The sequence below is a fragment of the Perognathus longimembris genome, chromosome 18 (assembly GCF_023159225.1).
Source record: "Perognathus longimembris pacificus isolate PPM17 chromosome 18, ASM2315922v1, whole genome shotgun sequence".
In the NCBI taxonomy this organism is placed as follows: domain Eukaryota; kingdom Metazoa; phylum Chordata; class Mammalia; order Rodentia; family Heteromyidae; genus Perognathus; species Perognathus longimembris.
Genome location: NC_063178.1, coordinates 26,113,359 through 26,136,364, shown reverse-complemented (window position 1 = coordinate 26,136,364; position 23,006 = coordinate 26,113,359). Strand labels below are relative to the sequence as shown.

At 43.6% G+C, this 23,006-nt stretch overlaps 1 protein-coding gene across 1 annotated transcript in view; it reads right to left on the bottom strand.

The window, feature by feature from the left end:
* The window catches only part of Pip4k2a (phosphatidylinositol-5-phosphate 4-kinase type 2 alpha), a 153,695-nt gene that overhangs the window by 23,024 nt on the left and 107,665 nt on the right, over positions 1 to 23,006 (bottom strand). The window contains exons 4-6 of the mRNA XM_048367985.1: positions 22,619 to 22,771; positions 9,200 to 9,346; positions 2,726 to 2,764 (exon numbers count right to left, since the gene is read on the bottom strand). Of these exons, the coding sequence (XP_048223942.1) occupies positions 2,726 to 2,764; positions 9,200 to 9,346; positions 22,619 to 22,771 (339 nt within the window). The remainder of the gene's footprint in view (positions 1 to 2,725; positions 2,765 to 9,199; positions 9,347 to 22,618; positions 22,772 to 23,006) is intronic.

The window sequence follows — 23,006 nt, the reverse complement described above, 5'->3', positions numbered from 1 at the left end:
AGAAAAGCAATGAAACATTGTAGCTTAAAATCCAATGTTTTTAAGAGCTCCACTTCATGAATTCATTGCATTTAATCTGTTAGTTTATAAGTGTTTATGACTCTTGCAAGAGAAGGCAGATGCTATATCCTCTCTCCACTGATAATCAGTTTTTATAACTTATATATTTCATACCTGATAGATATTTCCTCCCCCTTCACAGGGGCAGCTTTTCACTCTTCGAAGAGAAGACCTATCAAAATCTCCAGGTCCTCAGACCACAACCAAGCCCTGGGTCCTTCCTCAGCGTAGTATGATGACAATTTTCATGTTTTCATGGTGTAATACACAGGGGCAAAGACTGTGCATACAAAGTGTGCCAGAATATACCCTTGAAATGATGTAGAAAATGCTCAGACAGCTCAAATGGAGGAAATACAAATTGGTTGTTTTGCCAACATGGCATGAAGCTAAATAATTTAATTACTCAAGCCTCAGAATGTAGTGTTTCATCACCATATGTAACACACAACATTTCTGTCTGTGTGGTAAACTTTCCCTCATTTTCATGATTAATGGAATTAAGATGATTAAAAAATTGTTGTTTTTGTTTCTAAGATCATGATAGGGCCTAGAACTCAGGTCGGACTCAAATTCAAGATCTTCTGGACTCCACCTCCTGAGGGCTGGACTTGCAGCCATGTTCTACCACTCAAGTCCTAATATCAACTTCCCATATGTCCTTAGAAGAAAGCAGAAAGAGAGAGTGGGAAAGACAAGGAGGAGGGAGGGAGAAAGAACACCCAAGCATCTGGAAGGCAGTACAGCACAGTGGTTAGAAACAAGGCACCTGGAGCACCTGGCTTTGACCTTTAGCCTTGTCATTTCCTAACTCTGGGACTATAGACAAGTTACTGAATCCATCTGTGAAATAACTCCATCTATGCAAAGGAACTAACAACCGCCTTCATATCCTCTGATGGCTTTAAGTGCTAGGTGTCCACATTCACAGACAATTGAAAAGTCTCTGGCATATCATCTGTGCTTAACAAATGTCAGTTATTATTACCTAGCTTGATAGTTCTCAACACATTCACACTAACAATACATAAAGCCCAGGTTTTCTGCCTCTGCTACCAGCTCTGAGAGGCTCCTGGGAAAACTGTAGCTGAATTTCTGATGTGTCCCAGGGAAGGCAGTGCGATCAGATGTGGGCAAAAGCATCCTTGCAGACTTCAGAAGAGGGAGCCTCTGTACTCTTGTACATCCTTGTTTGACCATTCAGGCTCTGACAGTCATCACACCAATGTCCCAACTTTCAGTGGATAGTGGATTAAATCTGAAGAAATCCAAATCAACTGAGGAAAAGGATGCTACTGGCAACAGTCCCAGGGGGCTTGGAAACAAAGAAAACCCCAGCAATCTTGTGGTGTAGGGCCACCTCCCTAACCGGGTCTCTCTCTGGGATTGTGGGTAGGAGGTTCGAAGCACACATGGGGCCCTTTAAAGGTATTTTCTCCTGGGAAGAAAAGTTCACTCACAGTAGCCTGGAAACTGGCAGTCATGGTCACTGCTTCTCAGGGCCAATGCTGGCTTACACAAAGGCTTAAGTGTCAAAATATACATTCGCTAATACATGCTAATAAAACACAACTGCTTTGTTAAGTGTCAACTCCTTTGTAGGACTGCGTCAAAATGATACTAAAAGGAAAATAAAATGTATAGCCCAAAGCTGAAAGACAAAACCACACACACACACACACACACACACACACACACACACACACACTCACTCAAAGAAAGAGCCGTGGTTTCCTTCTTCCTCTTCCTTCTTTACCAACTCCCATGGGGCTTCTGTCCTTAGTGACCAGGTCCCCAGGGACTTCCCTGCTGTTAAATCCACAGGACGACCCTCAGTCCTCATTCTACTTGGCCTTGGGGAAGTGTGGGCTTCTGGAAAGTTCTTTTCCTCTGGTTTCTAGCATTGGCATGCATGAGGCTGGACAGACAGGGTTGCTCTTGTTCCTCAAAGTGTTTGCTACAATGCTTGGCAAAATGCTCACTCTCTGTAGATGTCCAGGAAATCTTGGAGCAGAGTCCAGACTGTGCTGCTCAGCTCCTATCTCTGACTGACCTGCGGCCTGGCGCTCGCGCCGGACCTGCCCTCCCACAGGGATGTTCTTCCGGTCTGGGTTACTGACCATGCTTCTCCTCTGCTGCACCTGCTCTCCCTGGGTCACGTCATGCACTGCTCTCCCTGCTGATCATTCCAGAAGGTCGTGGGTGGGATATCTGAATATATATATTTTTTCAGCCAGAACCCTTTCTCTGTTCAGCCACTGATGTCTCCAGGACTCCCCTGTCACCTCACTGGCGTGACGCCACACCTGCATCCCAAGCTACTCTTTCCACTGCTGCTTATGTGACCGAGTGCAAAGAACCCCTAGCCAACTGTCCACGAGACTTGTGTATCATCCAGAACCTTCCATATATACACTCTACACTCTAGCTCTAGGGACTTCCTGCGTCTTGACTCTGAGTTCTGTCCATTCTCCTCCTCAAGTCCCATTGTATCTATTCCCATTCTCCAGCTCTTGTCAGTCATCCAAGGCAGGAAACTGCAGGAGAGCACGCCTCGGCTTAGAACTGCACTTTTTCACTGGGGCCAGCGATGGGGCAAGGAAAAGACACCACACCGCGCTAGCCCACAGCCCGGACTTCTAGGAGGACATGCCAGGGAGCTTACCTTTTCTTTGTCACTAGCTTCTCTAGCCACTGTAGAGCCCTGAAACATAAGGAAATTGTCATTTTAAATAATGCACACACAAGTGACATGGTTCATCACGTCTGGCTGAGCAGACCACGCTTACCTGTCCTGTCTCTGTCCACTTCTTCCCAGCGGCTGGAAATCAGAACAACTGGCATCACTTGAGCAATAAGCTTACTAACTCTGAATCAAAATTATATCCGTTGCCAGAAATGGGGAAGCGGGTCATTCGCGAGCTGTGGGGATCTAATGTCCCTTCAGACTGTGTCTTCTCTGTACCCCTGTCGCTCTTTCCTCCCCATACGGAGGGGCAGTTTCTCCTCTGATACTGGAAGCAAGTCCCCTGTGAGTACTTTCTGACCCCCTTTACTTGGGAGACTCCTTCAAAGACACTCATGGAGTTGCACCTCTTTTGTGCTAGGCCCTATGCTGAGCACAGAGAAAACACAGCCCTTGATCTCAGCGGGGGGCGATCGACTGCAGAGCCTTTCAAACCCAACCTCAGCACTCTGGGTTGTGCAAGGCCCAGTCCACCTCCGATGCTGAAAGGGAGGCGGAGGATGTGCTGGTGTCAAGCAGAGAAAATGTCCTTTGTGGGGAAGATTTTATTTTACTTTTATCAAGTGATCTTTAAGAAGTTGTACAAAGGGGTTTCCATCCCACATGAGAATAATGCACCTCGACCAACGTCTCCATCGTTCTCCTTCATCTCTCCCAAGCCCACCCTTTCCCTCAAGTTACCTGGTTCAATTTTCACAGATGTACATTGAATATGATGACTGCATCTGCCTTACTTTTCCTCTCTCCAATTGTCGGTCTTCCCTCCCTTGATCTGCTCCCCCACCCCCTCACCCGGACAATGCATCGCCTGGTATTCATTTTGTTAATTGTTCAAAGGAGCTACATGATTGGAATCCTTCCCTGCATCTCCCATACCTTAGTTAATGTAGTTGTGCAAATATGCAAATTACCCCCTTTTTTTGGTCAGTTGTGGGGCTTGAACTCAGGGCCTGGGCACTGTCCCTAAGCTTTTCACTCAAGGCTAGCAATCTACTACTCTGAGCCACAGTTTTTTAGTGGTTTATTGTCTGGTTTTCTAGTGGTTTATTGGAGTTAAGGGTTCCACAGACTTTCCTGCCTGGGCTGCCTTTGGACCATGATTCCCAGATCTCTGTCTCTTGAGTAGCTAGGATTACAGGTGTGAGTCACTGGGGCCCAGCTCTGTATATCTTCATATATGTTCATAATTTAGAGTTAACTCTTTGTGGGAGATTTTAATTCAAAGGAAACACTGGGAAACAAATTAGTCCAGAAGAGTCTGGGATATGCTAATATAACAGCCACTGCTTATTGTTTCTTCTCCACAGCAAGGTCATACCCCCAGCAGATGCTTGGTGTTCACCTAAGGGTTTGGAGAAGGATCCCAGCCTCGTTCCTAGTCTCCCGGCTCCAGCAGAGGGAGGAAGCCTGCGCTACTCGGCAAACACACAACTGCCAGGGAATATTTAAATCAGCCAATAATTAAGGCACTTGGATTTGATTTGGGCAAAATGAAATGATTGGCTCCTAGTGTAGCCAATTGCAAAGAGCCATTTTTCACACCATCGTCAGTTTTCACTAAGCAGCTGTGGCATTGGTAAGGATGTGAGTGGCTAGACGTTGACAGATACCAACACATGAGGCTCAAGAGTCTTCTCACATTGGAGGAATGGACCAGTCCCACCCTTCTCCCCATACCTTGTGCCCAGGGGCATGGGGGGAATGTTGGGACCCTGGTGGTCCAGAGAACATGCTCAAGAGTTTCTGTGGACAAGCCAGAGGAGCCCAAAGCTCACTCACAAATGAAGATGATGTCACTTGTTTGTGAGGAAAAACCTGGGCAGCCACTCCATTGCAATGGGTCACTGTCCTGCCTTGTGGGATTCCTGGGTGTTGGCCATGAATACCTTTCTTTATGCAGTGATTTCTAACACTATCCCCAAAGTTAGGAAAAAAAGTGATGAGACACATTTGATATATTTGATCACTGTGCTGCTTGCTGTATATACTGTTCGGCTATTGGGTTTTGTGTGTTTTCCTTTCTTCAATAAAAGTCGTCCTATTACTGATTCTCAAGAGTGTTTCAAATCTATGTAAATGTAGATCACTTGCCTAGAGTAAAAAAAGAGACTTATCCAAGTTTACACTAATGTACAATAAAAAATTAAAATAAACATAGAAAAGTAAGATTGCTTAAAGCTAAAAGCTGGAGCCATGAAATGAGGCCAAATGTACACCTCAACGAAAACTTTGGCAAGAACATATTATTATGATTATTTAAATCTACAAGCTAAAGAGGGAGATGAAATTATAAAATGCAAGGCAAATTAAAACAGTAACATCCACTCTGCAAGCATAGCTTACATCTAGACGGTTGCTTTAGGGGGAGGGGGTGTTGTTGGTACTGGGGCTTAGAATCAGAGCCTCCTGCTCTGGCTTAGCTTTTCCACTCAAGGCTGGTGCTTTACCATTTGAGCCACACCTCCACTTACGGTTTTTGATGGTTAATTGCAGATAAAGTGTTTCTTGGATTTGTCTGCCTGGGCTGGCTTTGAACCATGCATGACCCTCAGATCTCAGCCTCCTGAATAGCTAGGAATTCAGGCATGGGCCACCAGCACCTGGCTAGACATATTTATGAGACACAGACTTAGGCATTCTCGAGGGATAAAAAAATCAGTGGAATAAAAACGCTTGCCTTTTAGCACAAGGGGTTTCCATGCTGCTCGATGGGCCCTGTATTGCTTTCACTGAACCCTTCCAACAAACCTACAAATGCAGGTAACATTATCCCTGTTTTAACAGATGGGGAAACTGAGACTCACACAGGTTTAGCAAGAAGCACGCAGCTAGTAAGTTCATAAAAGCAGAGGTCACTCTGGCTCTCAATTGTGGGGTGGTCAGAGAAGAGTGTGCCAAAGTACTTCATGGGGAGTGCTAAGAACCCCAGCAGAGGGCTCAGGAAAGAGCCCTGGAGTGGGGCAGGGATTTCCTCAGGGAAGATTCCAGAACAAGATGGCTGGATCTATGATCCAGAGGCAGGGAGGCAAGGCTGGGAGACCAGCCGGGATCATATCCTCCCATAGAGCAGCATTTCTCTGAGTATGATTCAGAATCCTGGGGCTCTTCCAGGGCTGGCCAAGCCTACGTTTATAATGAGACTTCCCTATTCGTTGTCATCTTACTGTGTTGCTATTCACAGTCATAGTGCAAAAATAATTATGGTAAAACTGCTGGAAGTTTAGCTCAAATGAAGCAGTATTTGTCGTTAAAACAATTACAAAAAATAAATTCCCTAACATTATTTAAGCATATGTTTGAGGAAACAATAGAATTAATTTCATTAAATTTTTATCTTGGAGCACACATCTTCAGTATTTTGTACAGAATGTATAAGTGGAACACCTCTGTTTTTATCATTTTTTTTCTTTTTCTTTTTTTTTTTTTTTGGCCAGTCCTGAAGCTTGGACTCAGGGCCTGAGCACTGTCCCTGGCTTCTTTTTGCTCAAGGCTAGCACTCTACCACTTGAGCCACAGCGCCACTTCTGGCCATTTTCTGTATATGTGGTGCTGGGGAATTGAACCCAGGGCCTCATGTATACGAGGCAAGCTCTCTTGCCACTAGGCCATATCCCCAGCCCTCATTTTTTTTCTTAAGAACTATTTCTGTGGGCTGGGAATATGGCCTAGTGGTAGAGTGCTTGCCTTGTATGCATGAAACCCTGGGTTCGATTCCTCAGCACCACATATAATAAAGGCCAGAAGTGGCGCTGTGGCTCAAGTGCACATGTATTCTAAGCTATGAGGAGGCTGAGATTGTTCCAGAAGGTCCCAAGTTCCAGGCTAGCCAGAGCATTAAAAAACCATAGGACTCCATCCCAGCAGAAAGAAGCTGGGCATGATGGCATGCACCTGTCAGTCTGAGCAAGACTTTATCTCAAAAAATAACCAGCATAAAAGGAAATGAGGTGTGGCTCAAGTGAGGCAGTGCCTGTCTAGTAATTATGCATAAGGTCCCGAGTTCAAACCTCAGTACTGCCAAAAAGAGAAAAACAACAACAACAAGCACAACAAACTTGTGATGGCTGCAGTTATGAGCGGAACTAGCCATCTTTTTCCTGGGCTAAATTTTTAAGTGGAAGAACAATGGCCAAATTATAGTTGTGCAGATTAGAGAAACTGACAAATACTTCTTCAGGAGTGAACAAAGCCATGTGCTTGAGTGTTGTGTGCTGTCATTTCACAAAAGAACTGATAGGATTTGTTACTAGTGAATGATAAAAAGCTTTTAAGTACAAGCAGAATTGGGAACTTGTCAGTTTCCCAATACATAAGAGACTTTTCTGATGAGATTGGTGGTGATACTAATGTGATGTTTTGATACTACATAATGCAATGTGCCAATATTTGGAAGAGTTACAAAGCTCAGGAAAGCAATACGTTTCTAATGAGAGGTGGAAGAGTACAAAAAAAATCACACAACAGGCCAGTGCTTTCAAGAGAACAAGGCTTTTAACAGATCAATAAAAACACTAAAATGTAGCCAGGTGCTGGTGGCTCACACCTGTAATCCTACCTACTCAGGAGGCTAGGATCCAAGGATCCCGGTTTGAAGCTAGCCTGGGCAGAAAAGACCACGGGACTCTTATCTCCAATTAATCACCAAAAAGCTGGAAGTAGAGCGGTGGCCAGAGTGGTAGAGTGCTAGCCTTGAGCAAAAGAGCTCAGGGACACCTCCCAGACTCTCAGTTCAAGCCCCAAGACTGACACAAAAAACCAACCAACCAAAACCCCCAGCCAAAACCTCTCATTAAAATACCGATGAATATTCCACGCTGTAACTGATGTTTGAGAAATTACTGTCACATTTAGTGTAGTCTCAAAGGGAGATATCTACAATAATCTAAAAAAAAAAACACCAAACAACTATTAAAACACCCTTCTCCCTTTCCAACCACCTCATTTGTGTGAAGTCAGATTTTCAATCAAATGATATCACTGCTGACGGCAGAATCAGAACTTCCACCATCTCATGTTCATTCAGGTATTACAGAGAGTTGCAAAAATATAAAATACTGTCACTGGTCTCAATAATTTTTTTTGCTTTTGACAAAGTTACTTTTATATAAAAATATGTTGACACATGATTTTATCATTATTTTAAATAAAATAATCTAATACTTGAATTATTTTCAAATATTATAAATATCCATAAATGTGAGGGAAAACTTTTTAGGGTGCTGTCTTTTCATTTCTCCTCCTTCCCTGCTTCTCTGCCTCCCTCCTTGCCTTTCTTTTTTGTTCAAGTCCTGGGGCTTGAACTCAGGGGTTCTAGGGGCTGTCCCTGAGCATTGTTGGCTAACTGGAGATAAGTCTCACAAACTTTCCTGTCTAGGCTGACTTCAAACTACAACACTCAGATCTCAGCCTCCTGAGTGGCTAGGATTATAGGTGTGAACCCCTGGAACCAGGTAAGATCCTATTTTATGAGTATGAAGGGATTTTGTGAATAAAAAAACTAGAGAATGATCTTCCATAGACCAGAGGTGCATCTAATTTTTTTCAGAGGTCACAGAGTATTTTAAATATATTAGTCTTTGTGCTCCATAGAAGTCTATAAGGTTACCATGCAACTTGGCCATTTAGTTCCAAAGCAGCACTGGATAATGTAGAAAGAACGACCTTTCGGTATTCCAACAGAACTTTAGGTCTTCAATGGATTTGGCACGGAGGCAGGTCACATTGTTTGCCACTCTCTGACTTGGGCATTCTGCTCTTGAGTCAGAGGTGCTGGAATTCAGCACCATCTTCTTGGAATGGAATTCAGTCCATCTTCTTTCAGAATTGCCAGTGTGCATTTTGTGCTCCAAGTCTTTGACAAGGATGGTCTCAGGGCCTAGGTACTTACTCCTCTGCTCTTCACCTCCTTCAAGTCACGTCAGCTCTCATGTCATCTTAGATAAACCTTCCTTGATATCCTATTTAAACTGTATTTTCCCCTTCCCTCACTTATTTCCATCTATAGGATATATCATTTCCCTGATTTCCTATAGCACTTACTTATTTGTCTATTTACTGTCTGTCTTCACCCACTGGAATGTCGTCAGCCCCCTGCCTGGTTACAGATTCAGTCTGTTTTGTTCATTATCACCAGCACCCACAACAATGACTGGTATAAAGCCAGTGTTGAATAAACAGACATGATAGCTCTGATATGTAAAGGTGTTCTGATAAAGCCAGAATGAATTGTTTAACCAGAAGAGTTGCACTGCTAGCTTCCTGGTAGTTTTAAGCTCTAGGATCTCTCTCCCCCCGCCCCCACCTTGAAGCATTCATTTTACGTGATCGATTACATCATTTATGTGGATGGGCAAGCTTGAGTCACTTTGTGAAAATTAATCAAGCTGATCTCACCTTTAAGTCGTATTTCCTATATACAGATAAGCGGTGGCTGAACACATTTCTTGTAACAATCACATAAATTTCAACTCCATCGACATTAAGCCGGTACATTCCCAAGAACTGGGGAAGAAGGGTGACTCCGTGACATTCCACGATATACTGCATAGGAGAGAAAGAAAAGAAACCATAAAAGGTGTTTGTTTACATGTAAAACAACCTCCCCCTCATTGGGTTTACTATATGCAGTAAGATTCCAGGCACCGGGACATTATTTACAGAAAATAACCATACTTGGACTGCTAACCCACTGGACCTGCATCCCCCACGGATAGATTAGAAAATTCAATTCTATCGCCAGAGCTATGTTATTTAACATTTCAAATGACTCCGTAAGTCAAAACTATGTTGGCTTCCATTCAGTTCATTGGACAAATCCCAGGGCTGACATCATTGGCAAAGACAGTTGCAAAAACACAACATGATCCCAAGTGTTCAATAACCATACCCCATAGTGCCACACGGGGGAGCTACTTCTCCTTGAAAATAGAAATTTATAAAGCAAGGGTCCCCAAACAGGGGTCTTTAAAATGGGAGAATAGAAGACTATAACCATACTGTGTCAAATCTCCAGAATAATGATTTCAATACTGTAACCATCTTACACACTGTATTTACAAGAAATGTTGAGAATAATATTTACCAAATGGCAATGGTTGTATTTTGGGTCATTTTTACCCTTAAAAAATTACATGGCTTGATTTTTTTCCCCTTTAAATCATGAACATTTAATAAAAATAATCACAATGTCCAATTAACCTTTTCGGTGATGTGACCATAATAATTAGGTAAGCCTGGCAATATTTAATTATTTTCATTAAAAAGCCTTTCGTTCCTTCTTTCTCTGTCTTGTTTGAGCCAAGAGCACTTTTTATTTCTTGGTTAATTAATTTATTTTTAGCATCAACTGGTGTGTGCAAAGGTATTTCATTTGAACCTGTCCATTCATGGAAACAATGCATCTTCATGGCCCCTTCCATCCTTCTCTCTCACTCTTTCCCAACCAGTATCATCAAGTTTCCTTAATCTATTTTGACATATGTGTGTAGGTTATTATGACCATATTCGCTTTCCTTCCCCAGATCCACTGCCTGTCCTTTCCAAGGACATACCCCAATACCCCATTCCAGACCCTTCTTAATGCTCTCCTTGTTACACTGCATGTCAATGGTCCAGAGACATTCCACCATGGTGCTTCACATCTGAAAATGCCATGTCTTAATTATTTTGATCTATATATGCATAGATGATCCTGTATGCTGCTTACATATATGTTTACATATTTTAGGTCTAATATCCACATTTGAGAGAGAACCTGAAACCTATGCCTGGCTTACTTTGCATAGTATGATGTTTTCCAAGCCCATCCCGGGATCTGGAAAGAAGAATGACTTAAGAATGTTATAGTTCTATTCTTTTCTATGGATGAATAGTACTTTTATTATACATGTATACACATATGTACCTATGCATACATCCCTCATTTTCTTGATCTACTCATTGGCTGTAGGACATCTTGGTTATTTTCACAGGTTAAAGCCTTTAGGCTTTTTTTTTTTTTTTGAATCATAACAGAAAAGATCAACAGGATCAGAGTTTGGTCACAGTTTTACACACATACATATATATGCATATATCCATATATATTTGTGTGTGTGTGTCCACGTGTGCTAGTACTTAGGCTTGAACTCAGGGCCTGGGCATTGTCCCTTAGCTTTTTCTCTCAAGGCTGATGCACATCCACTGGAGCCACAGCTCCACTTCTGTGATTGTTTGATTTTGCGGGCTCACTGGAGTCAAGAGTCTCACAGTCTTTCCTGCCCAAGCTGGTTTTGAATCATGATCTCCGATCTCAGCTTCCTGGGTAGGTAAGATGATCACCATGAGACACTGGTGCCTATCATTAACAATATTTGAGCTGTATTATTTTTATTTCCTCTGTTTTCTCAGCTTGTTAGGTAAAATCCGATGAATGGAACCTTTTCTAATTTTCAAAGTATAATAAACCGACTTGAGTTTTGCTAGCGCACAATAGCTGGCAAGTCCTGGGTTGAAGAGAAAATGTCTCTGCTGTGAGGTAAGGAATACAAAGTGAAAGTTTCTGTTTCCCATTCTGGAGGAAGGCGGCTGAGTGTGCCTTGGCCTTGGCCGCAGTGTGATGTCAGTGAGGTAGAAAGCAGTAAGCGTGTGAGCCATGACAATATATGCAAGTGTCCCGGCAGCTGCCCACCGCAAAGGTGGCTCTGATGATAAAGAACAGTAAGTCAAAATCTCTCATGCAATGTCGCGTCCCCAAACACCCTCCCTCCACCTGCACAGAAGAGCAATTCCATTCAAAACCCTGTTAAGAAACTGTAATGGTCCACCTGTCCGCTTCATGCTCCAGCCCACAGCCACATCCCGGGCCCGCTCTGAGTATGCATGTCTACGTGTGTGGAAAATATCCGAGGCCCACAGCCAAGGCCTCCACTCCAGGCACTGGCTGTTAAACTCCTCGGTGCGATATTTGACTCCAAGTATTCTCATTTAGGAGTTCTTGACTGCAGAAAACATCTGATCGTGAATTCTGCAGAGCCACACAGAGCCTGGCTCACCACGAACACTAACCGTGATTATGTTGACAAATGCATTCAAGTACTGCACAGGAAGTTACAGACAAGTGCTTTTCTCTCTTTCTTCCCTCTCCTCTCCCTTCCTTCCTCCCTTTTTCTTTTTCTTTGGGGGTGGGGGGGGGCAAGCTACCTTTAAGATTAGATAACTCACAAAAAATAATGACAAAATAAAAGCTGGGTGCCAATGGCTTCCATCTGTGATCCTAGCTACTCAGGAGGCTGAGATATGAAGATCAAGGGTTGAAGCCAGCTTGGGCTGGAAAATCTGTGAGACTTATATTTCCAATGAACCACCACAAAGCTGGATGTGGAGCTGTAGCTCAACGGGTAGAGTGCTAGCTTTGTGTGAAAAGGCTAAGGGAGAATGCCCAGGCCCTTTGTCAAGCTCTAGTACAGGCATAAAAAACAAAACAAAACCAAAAGCAAAATTGATCTCCATCATTCCATCAGCACATGTCCACACGCACTGAAGGTTTGCCTCATCTCTGGGGGCTCTTTATTGAATATTAAAAATACAGATTAAATCACTTTCAGATTCCTGAATGTATAAGTATTTATATTTACAATACCACAAATCACATCAAAGCATAATTATTAGACTTTTTTTAAAGTATTGCCAAGTCACAGCTAGTATCAAAGGTTTAGAAAGCACTTAGGAGTCGTGATTAACAGAAGAGGAAATTCTACCCACTGCCTGGACTTTTGGGGCACTGGGGAAAGGACACAGCATTCCTTTGTGGCAGAGGAACACTGCAGTAGGTTGGTGAATATCACGGTTAGGGACCATCGTATTTTATTAGCATAATGAGGTGCTTCTATATGCACATACAAATAAATGCATAGAGGAGAGTGGATTCTTCCTCCACTGACCCAGAAAATGCTCAACACCATTCTTAACACCAGCAAGACTGTTAATGTGTGGTGATTGTTTGAATTGGGTTGCTGGCGTGGCCCGGTCTAATCACGCTGCTGGGAACCCGTTGGTCTGGCTCTGCTCACCAGCTGTACTAGCTCGGGTGAGTTATACAGCTTTCGTGGTCTTCTGCATTTGGAAAAGTAGAGGAATAACAATACTGGATGCATAGAGTTTCTGTGATGGTTAAATTAGTTAATTATAATGTTCTTAGAGCCTGACCATAAAGAATATCCTAGAAGCATTAGGTTTAAGAAATGCTTACTAGGCATCCCATTACATGCCTAGCACTATGAACAAAGCCAACAAACCAACTTGGAGATCTCCCAACTTCTCTAAGTGGGTATAAACTTGCAAAACTGGTCAACCATTTTTAATTAATTAATTGTGTGTGTGTGTGTGCAGTACTGAGGCTTAAACTCAGAGCCTATGTGCAGTTCTTTACTTCTTTTGCTCAAGGCTGGTACTCTACCACCTGAGCCATAGTTCCACTTATAGCCTTTGCATCATTAACTGGAGAGAAAAGTCTCACAGACTTTCTGGCCTGAGCTGGCTTCCCACATGATCGTCAGATCTCAGTCACCTGAGGAGCTAGAATTACAGGTGTGAGCCACTGGCTACTGGCAACAGTGACTCTTTCAACTTTCAGATCTAATGTAGGGCAATTTGAAAGTGTCTGTTTCTTTCCTTCCTTGGGTCCTGCCTATTCTCACAGCTGAGGAGGAAGGATCTTTGGGTGTAAGGAATTCAGATGGGAGAAAGGCTTTCTACACAGCAAGAGAGATACTTGTTTTAAGACACCCCCATTCTGAAGAACATGAAGAGAGGAAGACAGAGCCTGCCGATGACTCAAACAGGAATAGGAGAATTAAGATGTGTGAGACTCAGGCAAAACAGATGGAGGGAAGAAAAGGGTGAGTGAGAGACATCTAGGAGCATGGGGCAGGCTGTCTGAATGGTGATGCTTTAAGTGCATGATGGGCAATTTCAGTTTCAAGGACATTCCATAAACTAATTTCCAAAACCAAACGATGCAGCATTTAGAAAGTGCTACGGTTTTGATATGGAAATGTCTTCTCCAGGCTCGTGAGTTGAAGGCCTGGCTCCCGGGTGGAGGAAACCCAACAGTTGACAAGTGATTAGATCACGAGGGTTCTAACTTCCTCAACGGTTTAATCTCTCGATAGACTCAAGCTGGTGACATTATTGGGAGGTGTTGAAAACTGGGAGGTGGAACCTGATTGGAGGAAATAGTCATGGGGGGATGACCTTGCAGGGTGTCTCCAGTCCTTTGTCTTCTCTCATCTTCTCTCTCTGCTTTCCAGCAGCCAAGAGGTGAGCAGCTCTGCCTCCCCTCCAGTCCGAAGCTGGAGCAATGGGACCAAGGGACCATAGAGTGAATCCTCTGATTAATTAATTAGAGGTGGGTGACTTTTCTGCTTATGATGTCCTTGAACCTCCAGATCTCAGCTTCCTGAAGAGCTAGGTACCTGGCTAATTTTTGCCTTTTAGAATGTGTGTGTGTGTGCCAGACCTGGGGCTTGAACTCAGCTTGGGCTGAGTTCAAGCTGTCCCTGAGCTTTCTGGCTTAAGGCTAGCACTTTTACTGCTGGAGCCACAGCTCCACTTCTGACTTTTTGGTGGTTCATTGGCAATAAGGGTCTCAAGGCCTTTCCTGCCCTGGCTGGCTTCCCACTGTGATCCCTCAGATCTCAGCCTCCTGAGTGAGCTAGGTTTACAGGTGTGAGCTACTGGCAGCTGGAAAGTTCCCCGCCCCCCCCCCCCCCCCACCATTAAAGCACAGTTCACTCTTGTTTGTTTTTCATAGCTGGGTACTTTAGGTCATTTTCCTGCATTATTCATCATAGAGTCACTTCTGTTTTTTTGGGTTTTTTTTCTGAGTGCTTTCTGAAACTTACATTTGCCGATAACATTTGCTCTGTACCTTGTGTTTCCAGCACTAATAGTTGTTACTGTTTTCTGTCTACTTTTTTTTAAAAAATCAACTCACAAATGATACCAAGGCATCATCAATGAAGACAATTTTTCTCTCTTCCTTTGTTTCTCGTTTTCTGGTATAACCACAGGCTTGTTAGAATCATGATGCACTGATAAGGTGACATCCTGGAAACAGACTTTGAAAAATACATAAAATACAACATCCACAGGCTCTCGGTTCCCTTTGCTCTGAAGGGGGCAGTCACCAAGAATAACAAGTATTATGAATCCCCCATTTGTTGTTCTTCTGTGCAAAATGAAATGCCATTAAGAGATTCACAGCTGACTGAAGGGTTAAGCAGTCAGGTTCTAAGTGAGGCTCAGCACAGATAAATATTTATATCTCCGCCTGGTAGTGTGAACCTGGGCCTGGCACTCACTCGGAAATTGCTGTGATTATCATGTTTCACTCATAGTTGGGTTTTTTTTTATAGGCTTGAAGTGACAATTTAATATAGCATCAAATTAATGCTTCCATGCAAAGTCTTGTTTTATTTAATGCTTTCAAGAGGTTAAATTTTCTTTAATCTGTATTGTGCTGTGGGGTATATTTTGAGATCACCTCAACAACAGAGAGACAGAGAGAGAAACAGTTTATCACTGAAGAACAGCAGCGAAAAGACATACAGTCCATTCCCCAGGCGCACCTGGTAACAGGTGCCACGAGTGTTGATTTCACAGGTACTTACGGTGACAAGTAGGTTGGGGCTTGTTCCAAATTTACCTTGCTTTTCTTTCACCAGATAATCATTTTTTCACTTCCTGCCTTTGTTACCTTTTGGGATACTGGTCTATAAGTGTCAGTTAATAAAAGCTATCCTTTAGTGTTCACTGCTTAAGGCTGGCCCTCTACCTTTTGAGCCACAGCTCCACTTCCAGCTCTTTTGTGGTTAATTGGAGATAAGAGTCTCAGAGACTTTCCTGTCTGGGCTGACTTTGAACCACAATTCACAGATCTTAGCCTCCTGGGTAGCTAGGATTACAGATGTGAGCCACCAGCATTCAGGTTTATAATTTACTTGGACCTAAAATAGTTTTGAAGTAAAAAAAAAGCAATAATAACAACTTGGGAATCAGTACATTTATGCAAACAAAATTGCTTTATTTAGTTTCAAAAAATCAGTGTTAAAAGGAACAAACATCCTTCTGTAGTGTTTACAGCAATTCCTACACTGAGATAATGCATAGTATGTGCAAATGCAAACATGGATGCTTTTAATTCCATTTGTTTCTCACTACAGTGAAGAGCTGCAAATATCACTGAAACCAAAATAACTTGGGCTGGGGGTACGTAGCTTGCCTAGCCACGTACAAGGTTCTAGGTTCAATCCTTAGCACCACACCAACACAAGGAAGGAAAAAAAAGAAACACCAACTCTCTAAACCTAACTTTGTGTAACTGTAACATTCATGAAGAGTCTACTCTAAGCACTGATAGCTCTTGCTAGATTCTGGCATTTACACTGCTATATTAAAGTAGCCGGTTAGTTCCAACTCTTGCTCTTATCCTGGGGGGCAAAACACCTAGGGAAATTACTTCTCTGGACACAAAAGCGTTTCCAAAGGAAAATACTATCTCAAGGATGGAGAACTGTCTTCAAGGGAGAATCTAGAAGAGCGATGCTTAGTTATCTGTGCCATAATTCCCCTAATTTAATAAGGAGACCAGCCTTAAAAATCTCTGGGCCAAATCAATCATACAATGTAGCAGCAAAAATGATTAAATATACCAGGTGTCAAACTGAAGGACAGTACTTTCTTTAAGGTAAATTTGGAACAAGCCCCCAACCTACTTGTCACCCTAAGTACCTGTGAAATCAGCACTCGGGGCACCTGTTACCAGGTGCACCTGGGGAATGGACTACATGTCTTTCCTCTGCTGTTCTTCAGTGATAAACTGTTTTGCTCTCTACCTTGCTGTGTCCTCAGATTCTTTTTTTGGCAACGACATCACAAACTCAGTACCCGAGGGCCCGATGGGGGCCTCCTTCTTTTTCTACGCTTCCTCCCTGGAGTCTCAACTGTTCCGTTAAGTTTATTAGAAAATTAGTCCCAGGAAGAATTTAGTCAAACAGCAAGTACCCTCTCCAGAGGTTAGACTCCTGGTAGTTTTAGCCCTCCAGAATATAGCTGTCACAGTGAATATATTTCATGAAAAGGAAAAAAATGACAAAAGGGGGGCTGGGGATATGGCCTAGTGGCAAGAGTGCTTGCCTCTTATACATGAGGCCCTGGGTTCAATTCCCCAGCACCACATATACAGAAAACGGCCAGAAGTGGCGCTGTGGCTCAAGTGGCAGAGTGCTAGCCTTGAGCAAAAAGAAGCCAGGGACAGTGCTCAGGCCCTGAGTCCAAGCCCCAGGACTGGCCAAAAAAAAAAAAAAAAAAGACAAAAGGGAGAAAGAGGGTTATGAGTTGACAGAGCTGTCAGAAAGCCTGTCTACAGAGGAGTGTCGTGGAAGACCACCTCCTCTGTGGATATGCAATTTTAATAAGGCTTATTACTTGTCCAGAGTTGGGCAACTGAGAGGCCCAGCTAATGGGAAGGTGAAGGTAACAACAAGTAACACAAGAATTGATGGTTGGCTGAGAGCCGGAGATAGAAACTTGTAAGACTAGACAGAAACCCCAACAGAAGTGTAGATCTACCTTAAGCAGAAGTAAAGACATACTAGTGACCCCCTAACCATGGGCCTCTGAGCATCTCAGATTAGAATGAGAGCTATCAGAAGGGTCTACGCACATGGAACCAACCACATGAAGACATAAAAGCTGAGCTCCTTCCCAGCCTTGTCTGCAAGTGGGGCAGGGCCAGGGTGCACCTCCCCCTCCCCCTCCCCGCCCAACTATGCTCACTGAATGTAAATTATATGGTAGTGTGGTTTCAAAAGCCTATTCTAGTGCTTAGGGGTTTTATTTAATCTAAAAGGTTTTAATAACTGAGATTCACCATCATTAATGCATCTTACTTAAAGAGCAATAAACTGGAGTCAGGAGACATAAACTAGCTTGTTGGGAGCTAGTCGCTTAAGCAATCTCCCAATTCACTTTCCTCTATGTGCATTTCACTTCATTCAATCATTTATTCAGGCATTTACTCTGTGTGTGTGTGTGTGTGTGTGTGTGTGTGTGTGTGTGTGTGTGTGTGTGTGCTAGAGCTTGAATTCAGAGTAGAGCGCTTGACTTGACTATGTTGCTCATGGATGACACCCTGCCACTTGCACCATGCCTCCACTTCCAGATTTTTGTTGGTTAATTGGAGATAGGGGATCTCTTGGATTTGTCTGCCTTGGCTGGTTTTGAACCAATATCTCCACATCTCAACCTCCTGAGTAGCTAGGGTTAAATGCATGAGCCACTGATGCTTGCTCTGGTGTTTATTCTTGACCAAATTCCAGAAAAATATTTAAGATAACCTTCAAGAATTAAATGTAAAATGAAATAAATGAACAATAAAATTTTAAAGATGAGAAAAGGGCACAAATTAGAATGTGAAATGAGCCTAAAACTTCCTAATTAATCTTAGCAGCATTTTGGGAAGGGGGGTCAGAGGCCAGGACTCAAATTTGGTATCTGATGCTTTTGCTCAATGGCAGGCAGCCTACCACCTGAGCCACACCCCCAACCTCCTTAGCAACATTTTATTAGCATACTTGCTATTTTGAGCTTCCTGGCAGCCGAAGTACTAAGGGCAACCTGAGTAAGTTGCATAACTATGCTGCCTTAATATTCAGTGAGAGAATTTATTGCTAAGGAAAAAAAATACAACTGGTTTGATACAATATTGGACAGGGTTTTCTTTAAGAAATTCACCACAGACAAGACTTGGGACACCCCAATCCCAAACTGTGGAGCATACAAGAACATTAAGTGGTTCACACCTGTAATCCTAGCTACTCAGGATCAGGAGGCTGAGATCTGGGGATTGCTACTCAAAAGCCAGTCTGGACAGGAGAGTCTATGAGATTCTTATATTCTCAATAACCAGCAAAAAGCTGGAGGCTAAGTGGTAGAGTGCCAACCTTGAGTGGCAAAGCTAAGAAAGAGTGCCTAGGATCTGAATTCAAGCTTCAGTACCAGTGCGCGCGCGTGCGCGCGCGCACACACACACACACACACACGGGTATGACACTGAATTCCAGAGAGGAAAGCTTGAAAATGGAAGAGGGAAAAGTGAGGTGTTAAGAGCTACAACCTGTGACTCCATTCACTAAGCTGCGCCCTCAGTGTCTTTCTTTCCACTTGCAGGCATTATCTGGGCACTTTAAGATTTCCTTTATAATAGACAATAGGGTAAGCATGGCAGAACGAATTTCAAAAGCGATAGCTGCTATAAAAAGATTTATTAGATTTCAGTGAACTTCAAGGCTGACTAATGCCTTTAGAAAAAAAATTAGAGGCAGTATCAAGTTTTTGGAAGCAGAATGCAGTACAAAGGTAATTTTTTAAAAATAGACTTCACTATAAGCAAAATGCAATTGACCGCTTTTGCAAAGACTGGAAGGATAGGAACTGCCAAGAAATAACCTACAATAGGAGATAGAGCATACAGCCTGCCCAAATGTAATGCTTTTAAACAATCATCTCAAAGCCTAGAAGTCTACCTAAGAGCTGCCTTCAAAGAAGACTTTCTGAGAGGCTGATCCGTCATGAATGGGAGGGCTTCAACAGAGACTCCTCTCTTAATGCAATCAGGGCTCACAGGACTTTTATTTTGAGTGCTCCCTGTAATAGCCAGTCTTCACCACTGTGGAGACGCTGGAGCTCCTGAGGTTACAAACAAACTATGACTTTGGACTCAATGTGAGTAGTGCCCTAAAATTCACTGTTGAAACCCTATATCACATTGGGGCGGTGGTAAGGTCATGAGGGAGGGGTCCTTTATTCTAGCAGGTGGCACCTCTCCTTTTCTCCTTTGTTCAGAGTGAGGACACAGAAGGAGGAGGGAGACACCCACACGCCTCACTGGAAACCAATTAACGTGACCTAGAACTTCCAGTGTCCAGAATGGTTAGAAGCAAATTTCTGCTGTTTAAGCCATCCAGTCTAGACTCTAAAAATAATAGTGTGTGTGTAGTGTACATGTACATGTGTTGTGTATATGTGAGTGTATTTCAAATGCCAATACTGAGGATAGCACTGACTCAATATCAGTACCATCAATATAATGGTTCCAAGACTGTAATTTCTCCAGATGATTTATTGCTGTTAGCTATTGTTACAGGGTAGACCTTGTTATTATTATTTATGTGTGTCCCCTCATCTGGGCACAGGGCTAGTACTCTCTCTTAGCTTTTTCGCTCCAGGCTGAAGGACTGATCCCCCCCCACACCCCCCCACCCTGTTGCCCCAGGCGCATACAGACACCAGGGAAAACCTCAGGTATAGGTGAACTTGCTTTGATATGCAGGCAAGGTAATTTGCCTAGGCCTCAGGCTCATACAGATGTTATAGGGAGGTCAGATCTGGCCATTGCCATCCTTAATTGTGGAGGGGCTCAGATTTACTCCAGCTCAGATAAGAGCAGAAGCCAACTCCAGCTTCACTAAGATCTCCCCCACCCTATCCAGGGAAGCTCCCCTTTATTATGATAAGTTATGTAAATTGACCACCTGAGGCCTGGGAGGTTCAAGAGAACCTGTGCCCTCCCAAGGGTAGGGGTATCCACCTGACCTCAAATCCATGTGCCCTCCAGAGTGGGCGTATTCATCTGAGGTCAAATCTATGGTCAATTCTAACGAGAATGATAGGTTGGTTCAAACAGATACTGTGAGACAGACTGTAACTCCATTGGCCACCTGTGTGTGGCCTGGCATGCTCTGTAAGTGCTGTAACCTCATTGGCCACCTGCGTGTGGCAGGCTTGACCATATGGTGTTTGTTTGCCTTTATAACCCGACCATGAGCGTGGCCCAGGGCGCGCGGTCCCAGCTCCCCGAGTCTGGGCTGTCAGTATACTTTTTACTTCCCCAATAAATCCATCTTTTTACTTGAGACTGTCTCTGAGTGGTGGACTCTTGGAGGCATGGGGGATCCCCCCACGCTAGGACCCCACTACATTGTGGTCCCCTCCCTTGAGGGGGGGTCCCCATTACAACAGACACCTGGGGAAAACCTCAGGTATGTGTGAACTTGCTTTGATATTCAGGCAGAGTAATTCGCCTAGGCCCAGCTGTAAACTGTGGGCCAAATGGAAAAGCCCCAACTTCCTAGACCTAGTGGCTCCTTCATTAACCTCAACCTCCCTGCTCAGACCCCAGATAAGCCTGGTCCCAAACTCACCCCCTTGCACAACCTCCAAAGCCAGGAGAAGGTCTGTGGCCCTCGCTGTTCCTTACTTTTGAGTCCAACCTATTCCTTTTCTATTCTTCTCCATTTTCCTAACAAAGGCTACCATCTGAGCCATAACTCCACTTCTGGCTTTTTGCTGGATAAATGGAGATAATATTCTCACAGACTTTCAGCCCAGGCTTTGAACTGTAAGGCTAGGACTGTAGGTGGAACCACCAGCACCTAGCTGTTGGACATTATTTTAATGGTAACAATGCCACCTCTACTACCACCACCATTACATAATGAGTACCTGGCGTGTATCAGACACTGTGCTAAGTACTTGACATATATTCTCTCATTTATTTTTAGGATGCCATAGTTAATATTCAGTATTATAGTCAGTTAACATAATATTCAGTTAATATGCCACTGTTAATATTCTCATTATATAATCAGGGGTGGGGAACTTCTTTATCATTTGGTACAAGACAGAACCGACACATATGCATCTCATGTGCTCCTCTTGACCATCTGCCTGTTCTGATAATTTTACATGGCTTAAGAACGAGGTGATACATTTCCATATGGTCCCTGGAAAGAAAAAAATGATTCCTACTCATAAAGAAACTAAAATTTAAAAGGCTAGACATCATATGCTTAGTGACAGGGTTGGGATTTGAACCCAGGACTGTCTGCTTTTGGACATTCTATTCTTATGGTTCTACAGCGAGTGAGGCCTCTTACAGATCAGGCTGGGACCTGTGAACTTGTGCTCAGCTTGAAGATCTATTATTCCACAAGAGGGAGAATGCTACTCTACAGGGCGAGTTCCTTGTATCCGCAGGAACTTACAAAGGCATCATCCTTGGGGATGCAAGGTGTTAGGTCCTCTCCCTGAGGGCTCCATGTAGATGCCCCCACCTCATTAAGTCTCCACCCAGTTACCTGGGTAACCTGCAGACCTGGAGGCAGTTACCTCTCCTCTCCCTGAGGTCACATCCTAATTCACCTGGCCACACCCCTTGCCCCTACCCTAGATATAAGGCAGGGCTGGGTGGGGGTCTCTCTCTCGCTCTCCCTTCTCTCCAGCCATGGATCATCTTGGCCACAGGCCAGCAGTTCAGTAATAAACTTTCTCTCTTGCCTGAATACCGCATGGTGTTCTCCTTTACCGGCTACCTACTTTAAAAACCTAACACAAGGGAGAAGTAGTAGACCCATCCCTTTCTGGGCCAGGTCAAGAAGGACCAGTGAGGGGATAAAGACGTAGGAGATCAACACCTGACTCGGGGCACAGGCAGAATCTTCTTACATGGAGTGATTTTACCATAGGTTAGGGCTTACACACAGAGGAGATTTCTATGAAGACTACTATGTAAGTAACTCATGACCTTGGAAGCATTGGCATTCTTAAATGCTAAGTGCCAGTAATCTGGCTGCAGTCATTTTTGGAGAGCAGGCCAGAGGAGATTTTGATGACAGATATGTTGTCAACATTTTTGAACTCTACATTTAGACCTTTGGGTCTGCAATTAGACATGACCGTTTCGAGACTCAAATATAGAGAAAGAAAGATTACCTGGTGATATTTCTTTAGGATGTTGTGCATTTCGGCCACATCCTCACTGGTAATGGTCTTGATGATGTATCTTTTGTCGTAGGACGTGTGAAACCGAGCACCACTGCGGGCCTGGGAGTCGTTGGGAAGGGGTGCACTTCTGGTCAAGGAATTCTTCCCAGAGGAAGGAGAGGGGAGTAGGGAAGAGAGGCTGGTTAGAGGTATGTCTTCTGATGCCCAGATAATTTGTTGTTATAAATGCGATTATTTGTGTTTGGCATATGTTGCTAAGTGGCTGACAGGGTCTTATGGTTTGTGTCCTAACTCAAATCATCAGGCTTTTTCAGATGAAATGAGAACAGCTTGTATGTAAGTGTATGCTTGTGAGTGCATGATTCTACTGTCCTTC